Source organism: Papilio xuthus, unplaced genomic scaffold (genome assembly GCF_000836235.2).
Source record: "Papilio xuthus unplaced genomic scaffold, Pxut_1.1 DF824655.1, whole genome shotgun sequence".
NCBI classification, from domain to species: Eukaryota; Metazoa; Arthropoda; class Insecta; order Lepidoptera; family Papilionidae; genus Papilio; species Papilio xuthus.
Window position 1 is genome coordinate 3,800,720 of NW_013533994.1, and position 20,641 is coordinate 3,821,360.

General features: G+C 35.4%; 1 protein-coding gene and 3 non-coding genes across 5 annotated transcripts in view; 2 read left to right on the forward strand and 2 right to left on the reverse strand.

Annotated features, from left to right (window-relative positions):
* The first annotated feature begins 2,553 nt into the window (after positions 1–2,553).
* On the forward strand, positions 2,554–2,625 carry TRNAQ-UUG (transfer RNA glutamine (anticodon UUG)). Its single transcript has one exon. It is a non-coding gene; the product is annotated as a tRNA-Gln (tRNA).
* Positions 2,626–3,152: 527 nt separating this feature from the next.
* TRNAQ-CUG (transfer RNA glutamine (anticodon CUG)) lies at positions 3,153–3,224 on the forward strand. The gene has a single exon. It is a non-coding gene; the product is annotated as a tRNA-Gln (tRNA).
* Positions 3,225–14,497: 11,273 nt separating this feature from the next.
* Positions 14,498–14,569, reverse strand: TRNAQ-UUG (transfer RNA glutamine (anticodon UUG)). Its single transcript has one exon. It is a non-coding gene; the product is annotated as a tRNA-Gln (tRNA).
* Positions 14,570–19,554: 4,985 nt separating this feature from the next.
* The window catches only part of sens-2 (zinc finger transcription factor senseless-2), a 43,506-nt gene continuing 42,419 nt past the window's right edge, over positions 19,555–20,641 (reverse strand). For both annotated transcript variants that reach the window (XM_013326033.1, XM_013326034.1), the window contains exons 5-6: positions 20,236–20,490; positions 19,555–20,105 (exon numbers count right to left, since the gene is read on the reverse strand). In XM_013326033.1, the coding sequence (XP_013181487.1) occupies positions 20,008–20,105; positions 20,236–20,490 (353 nt within the window). In that variant the 3' untranslated portion in view covers positions 19,555–20,007. The remainder of the gene's footprint in view (positions 20,106–20,235; positions 20,491–20,641) is intronic.

Genomic DNA, 20,641 nt, shown 5'->3' on the forward strand with positions numbered 1-20,641 from the left:
TTAATATAGAGTTACAGTATCGAGTTGCCATATTGTCATTCGCCTATTTGACAAAACCAAGGGCGTCGCCAGTCGATGATTAAGGGGGAATTGTATAGCAGTATTTTTTATACCAAAGGGTATGCTTAGCAACAATTTGTTTTATTTTTACGAAAAACTGAAAATAAGTTTTTGAGTTATCTATGTATATCTACAGGTTCTGTAGGCACCTTAGTATTTTAATTCTCTAGACGGTTTGATCTTTAGTTTAATGTAAATAGTAATGTTTAATTTAACACCTATGAGAATTATTACTGAAAAGAGTACAAATACACTATGATAAGGTAATAATACACTAATACCTACATATCTTAAGTTTGGCCGTTAGTTACGTATCTCTTTTATATTTCGATATCAAGATATGTCCCGCATATATGAGCATACAATTTTTGTAGCGGACAGCAGTAAGTTGTTTAAAACTAAAACAACAACTAAGTAAATGTATGTACATATTACATCGTACTAATATTTAAATGCGAAAGTTTAAATTGATTGATAGATAGTTGTTATTACATATCTCCAGAATGGCTTAATGGATCTCGATAAAATTTGGCACAGATATAGAACTTAATTAGTAGCCTATATGTTCTTCCAAAAGAGAAGAGAGCGTCGGTGCCTCAGGGGTCAAGCACTTGACTTGCAATCTGCAGGCCCTGGGTTCGAATCCCGCCATGTACCAATGTGTTTTTCGATTTTCGATTTACATATGTACATTTATCCGACGTTCTTACGGTGAAGGAAAACATCGTGATGCAACCTGCACATATGTGAGAAGAAATTCAAAGATATGTGTGAAGTCAACCAACCCGCACTTGGCCAGCGTGGTTGACTATGGCCTAATCACCCTTAATTTAGGGTAGGCTCCGAGCCCCTGGGTGGGGACGTATAGTGAGCTGATGATGATGATGTTCTTCCAGACTATGTTACACATCTCTGTCTAGTTTCACGCAAGCTACTTCTGAGAATCTAATCAAAGTATCGCTTTTGAAAAACTTGCTTTTTATAAAAGTGACAATAAAAAAACAAAACTATTTCTAGTTTTAGTATTTTTAGTCTATTCACCTGTCGTGGACGAATGTACTTAAAAAAAATACCAAAAGCGAAACCAATAGAGGGAGCGGTACGAACAATGCAAATCAGTCAAGGGGTTGACGCGGCAGCGTGTCGACACTCGACAAGTATTTACGACCGCCGGCGGATGAAAAAAGTTTTCAAACTACCCACTCCTCATTTCAGACGTAATCTACGACGCGAACGACAAATGGTCTTCGGACCTGACTGCGCTCGCTTATTTCACTTTTTTCTGCAACGCCATTATTTGTTTTTTTTTCTTTTAGGCCAGTGTTTTTCTTTTTATTAATTTAATTTTTGGTAGCTTTTGTTTTAGGGTACAATTTACTCTTTTGTTATTAATCTCTTTTGTAGCCAGTTCTATAATTTTTTAAACGGATTCATTTTCAAAATTTTGATTATTACTGAATAGATATTAACTAGCGTGGGTCGGCTTAGGATAATCCAATAATTTTTCTTATTTTTTTGTTCATAAGAATTAAAGTCTATGTCTTTTTTGGGATCTCTTGCGAATGTTTTGGTCAACAAGAAATATTGAAACGTATTAATTATAACTATTAATAAAAAAAGTAAGCAACATCAACTGAAGTTTCACCACAAAGGTTTCTGTTATTTCCCAATCAAACCCTCACCCTACCGTAGGTAGTCGGGACAATTTGTCCGGGGACAGTCAACACGAAGACGATTTGTTCCAGCGTCGCGGCGATATTGCGCGGCAAGACTGATGGTTCGCGAACAACTCGCGCCCTTTTAATAAAATATTTACACCGCAGTTGTGGCTTGAAGGGTTGCTGGGAAGATATGATTCTTAAGTTTGAAAAAAATGTACTTGACAATTTTCAAAATTGCAATTATATTTTTTTTGTTTCTTTGAAAAGGATGCTTAGAAATGTACAATGGTTTCTTAATTAAATAATTGGCTGAACTGATATTTAGGAACTTTTTACTATTATAAAACATTAGAAGTCATCCGTGACTCTGTCCGCGTGGAATTAAAAAAAAAATTGTAGCTTATGTGTTCTTCCAGACTATGTTCTATGTCTATACCAAATTTCATCGAGTTCAGGCGTTCTAGAGATACCTTCTAACAAACATCAATCCATTGAAACATTCGCATTTATAATATATAGCTGTCACCCGCGACTCCGTCCGCACGGGATTAAAAATAGATGTTGGCCGATTCTCAGACCTACTCAATATGCTCACAAAGTTTCATGAGAATCGGTCAAGCCGTTTCGGAGGAGTATAGGAACGAAAATTATGACACGAGAATTTTATATACAAGATTTAATCGGTAAGATATTATGTTTGTACGATCTTCGTATGAAAGGTATAAAAACTGGTGCAGAATATGTTAGCACCTTTCACTTAGATCGGGCTTAGTGTTACTTAACATTTCAACATGTATGCAAAAGTAAGCGGTATACCTTTCACTTAGTGTACGGTTCCATGGTGTAATGGTTAGCACTCTGGACTTTGAATCCAGCGATCCGAGTTCAAATCTCGGTGGAACCTATTATTAAAAAAAAATTAAGGAGATTTTAAATTTCACACAAATATATTTTTATATACTGAGTTACGATTTTTAATATATTATTATTTAGGTCCTTAATATTTTTTTTACTAATTTTACTACGTATCGCATACATAGAGAGGATGCATGGAAAGGCAAGATATTTTCTTTCTGTGCATCCTCTCCTCCGTTGATTAAAGGTAGGCAACGCATATGCAATTACGTATGTCTATGGGCAACGGTCACTTCCCTATTTCAGCGATTTCAGGTTGCCGCTCTCTCGTTTGCCACCTTATAATATAAAAAAAACTGACATTAACTCACTATCTCTCTTTAGTACGACACACTATATATTATGGCTATTATAAAAAAATGATTAATGATTATGATAAGGTATTAAAAGTTTTTTTTATAACTTTTCTCTTTGAAACACACCAATATAGTGGGTTCGTCTTCAGGTGATGTATGTCTGTTTCATAGATGAAAAATAGTTATCTTTTGTTGCTATCTTCTCGGTACTCGAACAAGCGGTTCCATGGTGTAATGGTTAGCACTCTGGACTCTGAATCCAGCGATCCGAGTTCAAATCTCGGTGGAACCTGTTATTTTGTTGATTGTTATTAGAAAATCTTTTTATTATATTAACATAATTAAATATATTGACCTTCAACTATCATAACATTACTTTTAATATCATATTACATATCAAAAACCTTTTACATTAAATAAAACTTCTCTTCATTATGTATTTATATTAATTTTAAGATTATTAAAATTATTTAAAATCGCGTTACATTTTAATATAGTGCAATTCTTTTCTATTCTTTACAAAATAGTTGTAACGTTCACAAGAATACATCATACTCCTGGGAAATTTGCATGTATTCGAGTATCGGTGTTCGAAGCCGCGCCGTCACTCCGCGAGATGAAACCCTCACATCCAATACATCTGCTGCGGAAAATCTTAATCTAATACGTTGCGACAGCGAATGATTTATACGTAGAACCGATCCGCTGATCAGTAGCGGTAAAATGTTGCATTACATCGATATTTTATTTTTATACTAGCTGTCGCCCGCGACTACACCGAAGGTAATAAAAAAAAACTTAATATGTAATCTATGTGTCCTTTCTGACTATGTTCTACATTAATGTCAAATTTCAGTGAGATCCATGCACCTGTTCTAAAGATACCTTCTAAGAAACATCCATCCATCCATGTAAACATTTGCATTTATAATATTAGTAAGATTATTTAAAAAAATAATCTCAAAGCTTGAACCAACTTATCAAGATACTTCATGATGACTCAGTATCACTATTCCGCAATTATATGTATCTTTTTTTTCTTTTTATATAAAATATTAGCAGATTTTTTTGTAAATTTACTAATATTTCTTTTACCATTCAAACTAAGCTCTAGACTTGTGCTAGGATATGGTTTACGACAATAGTCGAATGGCGGGATTCGAACCCCCGACCTTGTGGTCGGAAATCCGTACCCTTAACCATTGGGCTATTGACGCTAAACCTAGGACTTAAATATTGTTAAAACATCTTAGTTCTATATACATATGTATATGTATATTTATTAATTACAGGTTTTAAAAACATGCATGTACCTCTGTTAAATCGACACCAGAAAATCATCTAACATCAGAATAACTCATATAACAGTATATAAAATAAGTAAAACTATATAAAATACTAATAGTGTACAAAAGGGTACAAAGTTAAGTGCGACATTTTAGCCCTCCAGTCCACGCTGCAATACACTCAACTGGCTCACACCTGAGCGCAATCACATTATGTCGCGCGCGGATACGAAAGGATTTTTTTATCACAAATACGATAGCTTCAGACCTTATCTGTTGGCTTTTTGGAAATTACTAAAAGTAGGTATCCCTAATACAGAAAGGTTTAAAGAAATTATGCGACTAAAATTAGACCCTTAGTTAGAGGTGACTTAACTGTAAGTAGTCCTAAAGTTACGTTCATCAATCATGAAGAAATCACTAAAATCGTTTGTTCCAAATAGGATGACAATTTTGACAGGTCGTATAGTTAATTTCAATCATTGTATGCGCTCTGTTTAATCAAGTGACAATCGTGAACCGGTGTATATTTTATGCGGTGCTCTACATTTGAGTTATGGGCGGTGCGGGGTTCAATTAATGAACTCCCAATATTAATGGCACGATGCTGAATCCCGCGCGATACGCAATCTCCGGTTATCCTTGCCAAGTGCTTAGTGTTGCCAGGTGAGGTCGATTGGAAAATTATATGGAAATATATATAGGGCAACAAAGTAGGATTATTTTTTTACATTATTATTATATATATAGATATTGAAAGCATCCTATTATTTTTATGTTTAAGACAATGCATGATATATTTAGTAACCTTTAAATTAACGTGTGTCAAAGTATTTATAATTTCTTTTCAAATATTACGAACGAAAAATTGTGCGCAAGATGTACTTTGAAAATTTTAATTTACCCTAAACAAATTAATTGTTTATGTTTAATATAATAAATATCTGTGCATCTGGCAACACTCGCACCCTCCTGGCAGGCAAGGAAGGCACGCACTAATTACCGACGAGAATTCGATGCAATAAATCACGGGGATAATATAACGGCGCGCCGGCCGTCGCTTCACAGGAATGTTCGCCCCAAATCCACTCCGCACTGGACTGGACCACTACAATTTGAATTTCGAACTGGCTATGAGCAGAATGAAATTTGAGTATAAATATTGTAGCCCTCGCCCTCTTTCTATCACGATTTTGTAAAACTATCGTTCACTAGTGGTCGCCCGCGACTTTGTTGTAATAAGTAGCCCAGCCCGCACACATAAGTCACCTTCCAGTAAAAGTGACCGATATAAGAGACATACACTCCAAATTTGTTAATTCTATAGATTAGAATTTTTAAACAATTATTAGAGCAAACATTAGAAGAAAAGATTTGTATAGAATTTTAAAATTTTGAGGTGTCTACGAATCATGTCAAGTGTATGTCAGATATCTCTCTATCTACCCGCTTAAGTTAGCAGTCACAGAGAGGTCACGAAAGAAGGTCAAAAGAATTTTAAATTCTTTTTAAACTGAAATTTAATTCCATCCTAGTTCTTATGAACAGAATAAACACTACCATTCTAAATTCAAATAACCGCGTATCCGGACCCACTAGCACATACCCGCGGCTGCCTCCCTACGGGTTATTTATGAACAGTCACTGAGCTATGTAATAATCTGAGGCGGGATTTAATTTGTCGGACTGATTTCACACTAGGGTGCGAAGGAGATGGGCTTATTAGTTAGTATCCTGGATAGAAAAGGACAGATCGCAGGCAGTTGGAATCGTTAGCGGTTTCAGCAGCCAGCCCGTAATAGGGTTACCAAGTTAATATAATTTAACGAAAGTCCTGTTTTCATACAAACTTATCTTGTAAACTAAACTAAAGGATTAGTGGTACTATGCATTGCCATTTAGTTGTACTAGATTTAATCGTTTATTATGATAGTTTACTTTCATTTATAAATCGAAAAACATGCCAACAACCATAACTAAATCATTTACTGTGCAAAATAAATGATGAGCTCCTATTTGTCCAATCTTTTTTTACCAGTAATGTGACTTGAGTGTTCTGTTGGCACAAACTTTATTAGCTGTTATCATAACGAATGGTTTTCCCCAATACTTGTAGAGTGGATATTTATAGTGCAATATGGTCACCCTAGCTAACCGTAATGAAAATCGGCGATGCGCATTCATTCTCTCGGTTTTTTCACTGGTGAAGTAAATAAAATAGGATTTGTTTGTGCGAAGATCTTCGGTTTTACCTTTACATGTAAGTTGGTATTTTATATAAAAATATCAACATCGGTTTGGTGTTTTCTTTAGCAATTCAGACTTTGAAGGATGTTACAAAGATGTAAAGAATGTTTAACGCATTTGAGAGAGCCGTCAATAAATCTGAAGACGACTGACACCAGGTCGGCAACGCATCTACAATTCCTCTTGTGTTACGATTTTCCATGGTCTCTACAAAAGGCGTCTGCTCTTATAAAAAATATAGTTAAAAGGTAGAGCGAACAGGTGAACGGGACATAGAGTCGGTGTAATGTATTCTTCGTATTTTCTTAATTATATAATAACATGAAACTCGTAGTTTAAGGAGGTTTTTGAAAACCTAAACCGGCATGGTTAGCTCGTAAAAACCTTTCTTTTCCTTACTTTTTTTTTCAATGTACAACGAAGTTATGTCACAAAATAATCTTCAATAATTCCCATCTAATTTATATAGGCTATTTATCCATCTAACAAACGTATTCGTTTAAAGCTGACACAATAGCATTTAATCCTATTGTCGTCGGGGTGCGTCGAGGGCGATTCGGCTTGATTAATTAGTATAGAACAATGTGTATTGAACCAAATAACTTGACCCTCGGCGTTAACATTGATACTATAGGTAGCAATACAAACGTCAGGCTCGTGTTAAACTGGCTGTACAAGAGACAGTGGATCCAAAGGAGGGACAATTAAGGTTGTTAATGAAACCGTGAGCACTTCCAGGCGTTTGTGAATGATTAACAATTGTTGTTTGCGTTTGAATTGATTAAGGGGCTCTCTGGTTATGAATTGCAAGTATCAAGTTGCAGCGTTAAGTGATGACGATTTTAGAAAATTAAGATAACTTATTAGTAGGTACTTTAATTAACTGTAGCGAAAATAAAATAATAAACATTTTTATTTCCTTTAATTTTTAGTAATGTTTTTTACTCCGTCTAATCAGAATAAATAAGGATAGATAAGTAAAGGAATATTGTTCACAGAATAATGCAGCTGCTATCTAGTACTAGTTGTCGCCCGAGACTCCGTCCCTGCAGGAAAAACAAACTTCAATAGAATGTTGTGCTCTTCCAGACTATGTTCTACGTCAATGCCAAATTTCATTGAGATTTGTTGAGCCCTTACATTCATTCGTTGTATCAATAAGTCCAAACATACATACGAATTTACAATATTAGTAAGATTGCTGCAATCTTCGGGAACCTACAAGACGATAATTATGGACAAAAGTAAACGTTGTTTGTAATTCGAGCACCATTAGTGACGTCATCGCGAGGAACACTTGTTTCATCAGTCGTTAGCCGGGACTCCATTTGTTTGCCGCAACGCGACCTAATCCCGGCCTTGTCCCGGGATAATCCCGGCTCACGAATCATGACACTATTGTTGTAAGTGTGAAACCGACACAAATAGGCCTACGGCTTTACACGACCCTACTACGACCCTTGATATGCTAAAATATAGCAATTTGAACCTTATTGGTTAATATTTAAATTTTATTTTACTATGTACTCTCTTAAAAATGCAGTGAAGCTTGAATAGAAGTTCATTTTTATAAACGTTTGCATCTATTAAATGTAATTAAGTCTTATTTCTTAGGAAATAAAGTCAGTTTTCTATTGCGTAGTTTTTACTTTCGTAAAACGTTTTGTCGCGTCGAGTGCTATTGTTTAAGAACAAGGGATGTATAACACTTTAGCGAATTTTTATTTGTGAATGCTCATTGTGCGTAGTTAATAACGAGATTATTATTTGGTTGGAAATGTTTGGGGCGGTTTGATCAAATATTGGCGTTGTTTAATGAAGCGAGGTATGTTGGCGCAGGTTTGGCATATGTTGTTGTTTGTCCACAATTCGTATATATTACTAATACCATGAATTTAATTCCATTTATCACAATATCGGAATTTAAGGAAAAACTTAATTAGCAGCCTATGTGTTCTTCCAGTCTTTGTTCTACTTGAGATACCTTCTAACAAACATCTATCCATACATCCAAACATTTGTAATTATAATATTAGTAAGATGTTCAATCGGGAATATAAAATTAATATAATTTACAGGTAGACCATAGAGTTGTACCAATAGTAATAAATAAAGGGAAGACATGTAACTGTAAGTTGCAGTACCCGGGTGCAGGAGACGGATATTATGCAAACAACCACTAAACTATATTGGCCGTAACCCGTAACGTTAACGTGAACACTTCGGCCTACTCTTTTAACTTCACTTTACACTATACGACTATTTAGTGACTATTTGGGTCACGTCAGACCATTTTATTTAAGGCTATTTTTGACACAGATTTATTTCTGATGTTTCATGTTGGTAACATAACTAAAGGCTGAAAATGTGAGAGACCAAGATGGCTTTGTTAAGGTTAGACCGCATTTAAAGTTAGTGTCGAACCCAAGCTTTGTTTTCAACTTTTGACCTTTGAGGTTGTTTATAAAATTATCTAACTACATTTTTATGGCTTATGATAACAAGACTATTTTAGTAGTAGTTTGGGTTTATATGTTATAGGGTATTATTAACTATGTCGTTCCCGTGTCGTCTAGCGTTAAGCGTTGTTGAAGTCGTACGATAAACGTTCGATAATTATCGGCAATAGGAAGTTTGACGACACCCGCGGGCGCTGTGTGCACGCGACACGCCCACCACGACACGTAGTCTCTTTAATGCGATGTAAATTTATTTTTATTTGTTGCAAAGCGGAAAACGTAGGCGGCCATTACTTGAATTGCTTACGTTTAGGGTACATATTTGTATTTGAAAGTTAAAGCGAGCGCCTGTAAAAATTGTATACGCAAATGTTTATATTTGAAGAAGATGAAAGATTTTGTGTGTAATTTATTGAATTTATATTAAATTTTTCGACATGATGTATACAAATAAATATAATTTCTACTTCTTTACTTTCTTAAAGGCGACTGATCACTCCTGCTCGTCTACACTTTTAATGGATAGATGGACATCGACTATCCACCTAACAACATAAAAAAGGATATTTCTACATAGAGTATTTAATGTAATAGTCGTAAAGTTGAAACTTTAATGACAACGTGGCCATTATCGGATGTAAATGAAGACATATCCTGACAAACGGAGCCGCAGTTCGCGTGGAAAGCTAAATACCCCGCAGGAATAATTGATGATTAGCGGTTCCCGCGGGAGAGTCGGCGTGCGCGCTCGCATGCAACGCCCGCCATTGTGTGATTTACTTTATGCTTTAAATGACGACATAAGTAATCTAACGGCAAGGAATCTTAGCGCTGTATTACTAGAATTCTGTATACTGGTTTAAATTACTACGGTTAAAACAGTTAAAACATTTTATAAATATTTCGTGTTGAATTGTAACGCTATTATTATTACTATTTAATTGCAGTAAAAAAGTGTGCAAAAGAAATATTGCTTATATAATTTCTACAGGCGTTTCTATAATTTGATTGTAAAATGTACGAAGTTTATAAATATGTTTGGTTAGTACACTATTGCATGTCTTAAACCGTTCGCTGTCCTAACGAATATTAACTGTGAGGTGGAACCCTCGGCCGTAGCGTAATTTGGCACATTGATTTGTTGCTCACAGAGCTAACTGCCAATTGCTATGTAATAAAGTTAAATTGTTAATAGCTGTAGAAGCAGCCAAGAAAATAATTCTTATATATTGTTAAGTAAATATACATACTATTATGTATCTCGAAAATACAGTATACAATATCATGTTACATTTTACCGTCTCGGTACACTATAAAAAACGTTCTTGGCGAAAAAATACCGCATTGAATATAAAGTAGCCGGGTACAGGAATGATTGATTTGGAATAGCATAGAGGTGTCACATAAAATATTGATGTCATGTCATAAAACGTGGCCCCATCTCACGTTGACCATCAAAGCTTTTTGCATAAATTTTTCGCTTCCACGCAACTTGATTCTCGAGGGGTACTTTTTGGGATCTCTGTAACCCAAGAAATATATTAAGGAACTGCTTAAGTTTTTATTATTCTACCTCTTTACTTTAATAATTAGATTAGTGTTACATTTCATTTTGTAAAATAAACTGTCGGAAATAATTTAATAAGTTTTTAGTATCAAAACTCCTGTAGTACTATTGCTTTCTTTTTCTTTTTAATGGAAATGAGTGGGATGAAATTAGTAATTTAATTACAATTTGATTCATATATTTTCATACTTCGACATTGGCTTGTGACGCGGTAGGTGAAATAAATTTTATCGTCCTATCACTTAGTATCGAATGGCTGGTCATAAATTCACCAGGGTTTGTCGTATTTATGACTACGTATAAAATTATACGCGATCTTCTTTTCTTTATTGCTGTAATCACTTTTCATTTTAATATTTTTGCATATAAAATAAATATCAAACTTTGTTACTGGTCGTTTGTTCACATTCGTTTAAAAATAAAACAATATTATTGATTCAATTTTGAATAAACTTACATTATTTTATTTACATTCTTATAATCGCTTATGTCCATTAGGTTCTTATTAAAAATACGAAGTTTAACCTTGAGTTTACACCTGTGCAAAGATATACAGCAGAACTTGTGTAGGTGAGAGACGAAGGTATCGCGAACCGCGATATTTTTCTTTGCTAAGAGAGGTGTCTTATTACTTATTCAGGTTTGACAGTATTGTTGTCCATTTTATCACTGTAATTAATAAATCAAGAGCTAAACATAACTAAGGTATCTCTGGCCAATCTAATTGATTTTATAGAAAACAAATAGCTGTGCTTTTTACAAAGAGGTGTCTAGTTATGAAATTATCAAGAACAATGTTCTGATCCGTACGTAAGACAGATCGCAGGCAAAATAAGACAGCGAGTTAGAAAGAAGAAAACACGTGCTGTTGTATATTGCTTCGAATTCTATCACACGCACATTCATCCAATAACAATTCTATCAGCGCCCCCGAAGTGGAGGAAGGGAGGGGAAGGGGAGGCATTTGAATGCTCCGAGCCTCCTGTAATTGATTCGTCGTACTGCCTTTTGAATTTCAATGGGCTACGATTAAACTGATATAACTCACTCGAGGTGAGTGGTCACAGACGAGGGGAAGTCGGAGGGGAGCGGGGGGACGTCGTAAATCAATCCGCGGTGTCAGCTTACCTACAAATTTGAATACCGCAATGATATTTGAATTCGATTTGAAATACTCTTGCCATTTTTGGATTAAGGATTTACTATAGGTAAGCTTACTCTATATCGGCTACAATTGAGACCCTTCGTACATAAGGCAATGTCATCATTAGCTCACTATACGTCCCCACCGAGGGGCTCGGAGCCTACCCTAAGTTATGAGTGATTAGGCCATAGTCAACCACGCTGGCCAACAACGTAAGGCAACGTAGGGCTTCGAAACCTGGCGATTTTAGTCTCTAAGCAACTCACGCAATACAGTACCGTAGAGCCGTACACAGCGTGCTTCGTCGACATCTATCTGTCATCGCCAAAAACAGTTGCTCGCAACCTTAGGTGTTGTGAGAAAAGTCGCTTGCATTTCAAGATTACGGCGTGACACATTTTTGATGTCAACTAAACGTCAAACTTGGGGGCTACCGATATGATTCGTTTAGGTATTGATTAATCTATAAAATTTTGTATTAAATAAATGTAGGTTTTGTCCTAGCAGTCTACAATTTTTTTTTGTATTAGGTCTGTTGTTGGTTTCTTGCTACTGCAACTTGAGACCTATTATGTAAATATCAGGATTGTAACGTCTCGGCCGGCAATGGGATATCATAATGGCTTCAGTGTGATGCGATTGGGCGAACGCGAGGACGCCGGAGCGTGAGGACTAGGGGACGCCGGGGCGCGGGGACGCGTAACTTAATACGCAACTTGGACGCCCCGGATGGTAGGGACGTCCGCCGATCTATCGATAGCTGATCGAATTTGAATCGAATAGCATATAATGCAATAAGGAACGTTATTTGATATCTCAATACTGTAGTTAGAAGTAAATTAATGGCTTAAATAAATAAAATTATCTGTTTCGAGTCTGTTTACTGTATGTCTGTCCTGTTGTACTGTCTTACAATTTCTGTTTGAAGGGCAACATTTGACTTTGTAAGATGGGCTGTAATTTTAAGATGATTATACAAAGTTTGAATATCAAACGTAGAACTTATTATGAAGGACAAGCGTGATACCGCAATGTCTTTGAACAATAAGTTGAACGACTTAATTCTCAACAGTGGTTAGATTCATCGAACTAACGTTTTTGTGGTTAAAAATTCTTTCCACGAATACAATCGATAACTTGACTTGAAAAGCGGTGCGATGTCTTCGCAAAACTCTTGTAAAACTCTAAACGGATTCGACGTCTCAACTAAGCGACAGTTTTAAAGTACACCCCGCCTTTCCCTAACTCAATTCTGATGCGAGTCAAACTCACCGTTAGCTATCTTTATGTAAATTCCATTGCCAATATTCTTTTGCGGTCGTAGAAACCGAATACGCCTGTACGTAGTATGAGAACGATGTTTTTAAGACCGCAAATATATTTTGTAGGTTGTGGAGGAGTAAAGAATTTCATCTCATCGATGTCGTGACGGTTTTCTTAATGTGCCAGCGAGATCCGCGTGTAAGTTGATTTGTTGGGATCCTAATACATCCTTTCAATATGCTCGTATGTGTTTATGTAATTTTTTCCTAATTTGCATATCCATTGCTTATCGGGTGTTTCATTTTATTGTATTATAGCTAAGTGGTGCCATGCAATGTATTGATTGATCTTATCACATTTGGCGTCGTCAACTGTTAACAATATTAGCTATCATATACCAATTTACCAATGTTTTTTTTATAAGAGTTGGATAAATATAAATTAAATTAACAAGGTTGGTTTAAATTTTACTTTAAAATAAAAAAAGAATAACAAACAGTATATTCAACGAAATTAAAATAGCATACGCTGCAGAAATATTTAAGTTTTAAACAGTTCGCAAGTGCGGCGGCGCACACAACCTCACGTAGCTTAGCTTTTAGCGCGTTCATACAAAAGACTTTGCAGACGTTTCAACGTTGCCATCTCCATTTGCTTTTCTTAAACCTAAATGTATAACAAGTTAAGCAAACTTCACTTTTACCTATTCAAAAATAGAGTGCAAATTCGTTTAGCACACACATTTAAGACTTAGTGAACCTCTGCTAAGAGGAAACGGATGTTATTTTGAGTGGAATAAGAATTTCTATCCATAATCGTATATTGCAACGTTTTGAATTGAGATCTATTTTGCTATAGGATAAGACACTCTGTGCGCTGGAAATAAGATAGGTTTTTGATTGTTAATATATTAAAGCAGGTGCGGCAGAGGTGGCGGGCGACACGGGACAATTTGAATAAATTCGATGTCGCCGGTGGCCGCGGAAGGGTGGGATGATATCGGAAAGTGATACCCTCCATGACGCGATCAAATTGGCCACGACTTTAGGATTATCAAGCCTTCTACTCGAATCGACTTTTATTGTCACCTCTACACATTGCGGATACGACATTGAGGAAAATAGAACTTTTTTTTAAAGCAATAATACTTTAAAAGGTATCAAATTCCCTTTGCTTTCTTCTTTCTTGTTCATTTATGTACTGTTTCTCATTCTTATATAAACAAAAACATCTTATATATAGAGTTCTATTGTTTAATGGAGTTTTTTAAATATCAAAAATACATTGTATTTTAACTACCAAGTTCGTAAGAAATACTTGCTCATCTTTTAGGTAATTTCAAATTATACAACTTTAAATCAGTTTCAATTGGACTAAATGACTTAGGCCCTTCGCACACACACTAGGCGATATCTCGCAATGGAAGTATACAATATTAGCTTCGAAGATCTACTTTTCCTTGTGTACAAAGGGCCTAACAGTTATTTATTATTAAATAATCAGTAGGTACTATCAACTGCAAAGAAAATAAAATATAAACTGTACTGTACTGGGACGGTTAAATTTAAGAGTGGAACAATTAATTCTTATAAAAATAACAGGTTCCACCGAGATTTGAACTCGGATCGCTGGATTCAAAGTCCAGAGTGCTAACCATTACACCATGGAACCGTACACTCGTGTGTTTGAATTTAAAGGAGCTAAGTCATTAACTTTGGCTAGACATCGTGTTGTGCCGTCGTGGGATCTCGTTTAGTATGAAAGGTCAAGGCGAGTAACAAACTGGTTCCGTTAACTTTTACATTTGTGATGTCAGAGAAATGATGCCTCTGCCGTGCGGAACATGTGTTTTTTAATAACTTCATAATTTGCCAGACATTTTTGTTAGTTACCCAAATACATGGCAATTATAATTCGTCAATTTTTGAAATATTAAGGTAGATGATAAATACAAACTGAAAATAAGATATAATACAACTAGAAAAGAAAATCATTCCGGCTTCACTTGTTGATCTTGTTAATTTTATGTAATTAAAAACAACTGTTTGGTGTTGCGTTAGAAAAAGAGAAAAATAATATTTGAGTTTCCGCACTGTCCGTGAACGTAATGATAAAATAAATCCACACAGGGACGGACTTGGGTCCGAAATCTTCGTGCAATCTCGCGGGGGCGCAATCATCGCGGCCGCGCGCCATCAATTATTCACAATACTGATTGCGTCCGAGACGCACGTGGATGTTGCTGAATTATATATGTGAGGCCATTCTGACCGCCCAGGGACGGACTCGAGGTATTGTTGTGTGTTAAATATCGTTTGTTTTGTAACCATCCGTTTTTAAAGACGTGTATCTACGACGACCTCATTTGCAGAGCCAATATAAAACATAGGGTTACTCTGGTTTTTTGATAAAGTATATTTATAAATGTAAAGTTGTCCCAATTGACAATAACCGGGTAAATTTCTCCCCTCACTTTGAAGTCTGATCGCTGGATTCAAAATCCAGAGTGCTAACTATTACACCATGGAACCGGTGACAGTAATACCAAAGTGTTTTCAAGATATCTAAGGACACACGTTATCATAATATTTTGGTGATTTACGGATTCGCAAACTTTTTAAAAATTAAAAATAAAGTCTAAATTGAAGTCCTACCCTGTATTGCACAATAGCCGGGTCCGGGGCAGTGCGTGCTAACAGGCGTTTAGCGTCCGCCGCCGCCCCTGGAGACCGCACAGCACTAAATCCAAATGTTTTTTGTCCTGCCTCACCAGGCTTACCCAGCCCTGTAATCAAATAGTACCTACAAGCCTACATGTTTGTATATTTCTTTTGAATCGTCTACACGCAGGCAAAGACAGATGTGAAAAATGTTGGTCGTAGTTTCATATAACGTGTAACAAATTTTTACTTTAGGGAAAAAAAAATTCGGACGTAGAAAATATCACTAATTATTATCAACATTGTGTCAACTTTCTCCACACAGGATTTAAAACAAAATGTAATAATTTTCCATATATAGGGTGTATCTTGGGCAAGGCCGTTCCTGGTTTTTAGCTTGCCCACACACACACACACACGTACTATTTCAACATAGATAGTAAGGTAGGCGAATTAATCTAGAAAGAAAAATTTTCTCTTATTTTACGGTAACATTTTTTTAAATAAATTAAATATCATACTATAACACGTATAAAGTAGCCATGTGTAATCAGTTCTGATCCGATTTATAAGTTCAGCGCACTTAAAATTGAATCGTTGAGTTGCGGTTCAACAACTAAATTGGCAGCTCATAACTCATCGCAATATATTATTAGTATGTGAGTCGACAAGCCGTGTGCTGACTAGTAGTTCATAGCTCGAAATGTAAATCATAACTCAATCATCATCATCATCATCATCAACTCACTATACGTCCCCACTGAGAGGGTCGGAGCCTACCCAAACTCACGGGTGACTAGGCCATAGTCGACCACGCTGGCCCATTGCGGGTTGATTGACTTCACGAATTTCTTCTCAGATATGTGCAGGTTGCATTACGATGTTTTCCTTCACCGTAACACACATTGGTGCATTGCATCAATCATAACTCAATGCTGCTACAAATTGACCTGAACTGCGAACCGGTTCACTGATCTACAGGTCATAAATTTTACTTTATCCATGTCTAGTATAAAGTGTTGGACGATAACATCGTCCATTAGTTTAATGAGCAATCGATCACGCGTGCACACAGTCGCGTCACTCATCAATGATTAGCAAACACTTCCTAGCCTGACCATTATTAGTAGATGTTTTATTTTTTGCGGTCAATCGTCTATCGTTAGTTCAATATGATTGATTAGTTTGATTGTGTAAGCAGAAATTATTTAGTCCTGATATCCTTTTGATTAGCAGAACATCGTTTTTTGCAACAAATAAGAAATATTTCGTTAAAAATTCACCTTAATTTGTGAAACATTCAGTGAGAAATACCATTTATGTTTTTGAAATAAATCTATAGAAAAATAACATAAGCACATTCCTCTAACTTTTTAAATAGTCTATTCTGCTCCAATATTAAGTTAGACATTGGTAATTAAAAGACATCTTAAGTTGTAATTTGACCCTAAAAGCCTCTATATTGCCTCGCAGTGATAATATCTTAAGGCGACGTAATCTGAGAACTTAGCTGTTCGAAATAAGGTAAGTCGACGTCTCTGAGCAAGATAGTTGTTTATGAGTTGAAGATTAACATAATTAACATAATGTCTATTAATTTGTTCTTAACATATTTTCTTAGTCGAAAACGGCTTCATTTTCAGTTTAAAGGGGGTTTTACGGTTAGAATATCGTGTTGCAAACTAAAGATTTTTGTATCAGTTTGTAAATTTATTTTCATGTCTTATTTTTACGTAACTTTTTCATCCATCCAAACATTCGCATTTTTTTTTATTTCATAAGGTGGCAAACGAGCGAGCGGCCACCTGAAATCGCTGAAACAGCGAAGCGACTGCTGCCCATAGACATACGCAATTGCATATGCGTCGCCCACCTTCAATCGACGGATGAGAGGATGCACACAAAGAAAATATTTTTCCTTTCCATACATCCTCTCATCCAGAAAGTCCACTTCCACTTTCCATTCTTTTCTTATAAGAAAAAGGGTGGGAAGGGAAAGATGACTAAATTAGGCCTCCGGGACGCACACTCATCAGACGAAACGCGGAATCGCTTCCACTTCACACCTGTCTGCTGTGTGGATTTATAATACTAACAAGCTGTCGCGTAACTCCGTCCGCAAGGGATTAATTTTTTTTATATCATAAGGTGCCAAACTAGCGAGCGGCCACCTGATTGCTGAAATAGCGAAGTTACCATTGCCAATAGACATACGCAATCTTCCAGACTATGTCATATTTCACCCGGAGATACCTTCTAACAAACATCCATCTGTTCATTTAAATATTCGCTTTTATAATATTAGTATTTTATGTTAGTTTAAGGGATAAAAATAAAATATCAAATTAATCAATACATTGTCATTTATTGAAGTGAAAGTTGCTTAATAATAATATAATTTGTAATAATAAGTAATAATGACATAAGGATTGCACATTCCTCTTTGGATTCGTTATTAATTCTAACGTTATTTTCTATACAATATTTACATTGAGTATAATATTTTTACTATTAATTTTTAAAAATCTCTAGAAGATAAAATGTCTAAAATAAACTAATAATGTACATATATACTTACAATTTATAGATAAAATTTTAAACAATTTAATTATTAAAATATTCAAACAATATTTTATTAGGAAAAATTAAAATACATCTTATATTAGAAAATTATTTTGTATACATTTTATAAGGAAAATTACGACTAATTTGTAAATATAGTATACATCAATATTATGGTATTAAAAACTATGTTAAAAATTTAATTTATGGCACTATAATTGTAACAACAAAATAACACTATTAATAAAAGTGTCTAAAGAAGTTATTTTTAATTTTACATTATTAAAAGGACATCAATTGACTATTTTAACGATGTATGCCATTGACCTCTGTAAATGGACTGGCTATGACACCTAATATTTTGTGCCTATTTGAATTCCTCCATTTTGCTGCTAGAATCAGTTTGTAGCGGTGGTGTGGATTCGAACTTATAATTAGTATATAATTAACTGTCACGTAACATCAACAAGTGCATTGAAATTGGAACGAAGCAAAAACTGTAATTTCCAAGCAATTGCCTATCCATTTATAAAGATCAGTGATGTATACAGATTTAATTAATATTTAGTACAAAGTAATTATTTGTGTGCGAATAAATGAGCGAAACACGTACAAATATTTACACATAATCGGGGGCGCCGCAATTCCACCACTAAAGCGAGCACAGTTAAATTATAATTCCGTTAACTAAATTTAATAGTATTTTTGGCAATATATTTGGATTTGGTAAAAAACATTATAAAACTCTTAACTCATATATCCTAAAGTTTATTAAAAAAAATTATAGGAATGATAAAAATTGGAAAAAGTATACATTTTTGGAATGATAAAAATTGGAAAAATACATTGTATTTTGTTCAGATTTACAACCTAATGGAGTGCATCTAAATATTTACTAAAACACTTTATAACTAACATAGTTTACGAACAAAAAGATAGCTTTAAGCTAGAAATAAAAAATGCCACCGAACCTACAAAACTTTTTTTGGTAAAAAAAAAAAAATTAAAAGTATACGATAATCATAATGAATTCGAAAAGTATTTGCAGGAAATGAAAATTTATAAATCAGGAAATAAACTTTTGAACGTAATATCTCTAGAGATGTTTGACATAAATTATCGTGTTAGTACAAACACCGAATATTTAACAAAACTTATAAACAAAACAGCCTGTACTTTCACGATGAGATCAAAATTTAAAATAAAAAGAAGCCTTTACATCTCTATTAAGCTAACAACAAAGTTTTTCTTAATGGTAACATACCTCTTAGGTGATATTACATGACTAAACATACATCTACGTATCTTAATCAATGTCGCAGCAAAAGCTTTTTCCTAATAAAACTTTATTTTCATTGAAATAAAGTTATTTTTTACATTTGACGTTTGATAAGCCAGCGCTTGACCACGATCCCACCTGGTGTTAGTGGAGATTTGGTCGAAAGATGGTACGCGCTAGCTTAGTAAGTGCCTATTCACTCGGTATATACATTTATTTCTTAATTGCATTCGTCGCTACGGCTCGAATTACCTCATATGCCATATTAGTCTGTAGATTAAATAGATTTAATATGCGACATCAATGTTTACTTAAAGAAAGTGATACACAACAATAAAGATCAGGAGTTTTTTCAAAAATATGGCAAAATAAAAACCCAGGCATCAGAAATCTACTGAGCTACCTTAATACGTAGGTAACTGTATTATCGAATTGTAAATTTTCCTGACAGATTGAACTTTTACAATAAAATCACATTGATACGTCGAAAGAATCTTTGGTGCAAGCCTAGGTACACGAAGCGCCCACTCAAAATTGAATTCTAACACTTAGGAGATAAATGTGGTATTGCCTCAACGCCAGTCGGACGGCGCGAAGGCTGCCGAGGTTCAGGAGGGCAATGCCTGCAGGGGCGGTACAGCGCTGCTCAGGTGGCTGCGGAAGTCGGGGTGCGGGGGGCGCAGCTCGGGGTGCGGGGGACGTAGGTCTATGGAAAAAAGGTTAATTAGAACTCATAAAAAGAAACATGTGTGATTTACCACTAGATTTATAACAACTGTGTTTGTGATTGATTGATAAAAGACGAAAAAACATCTATGTTAGTTTCAACACCTTACCTATTCGGTGTTCGACCGCATGCATATCCTGAGCGTGCATACCATGCACGTCAGTGTGGGGCAGATGCTGGGGTGCCCTGAGGTCTGCGTGCTGGGTCTCCCTGTGTCTTCGTAGGTCCACCTTGCGCTGAAAGGCACGACCGCATAGCTCACACGCGAACGGCTTGAATCCAGTGTGCTTGCGCGAGTGTGTGATCAGATTGGAGCTCTGGCTGAAAGCTTTGCCGCAAACTTGGCATTTGTGAGGCTTCTCACCTGTGGACAAATGATTTTCTTTTATTAACTAAATAGATAAAAGTGTGGTCAAATAAATTTAAAAAAAACACGGTTGTCTGTTAAAATACAGAGCCATCTATTGTCGAAAAAAATTGATAGTGATGTTTTATTTTTTTTATTTCATTTTATT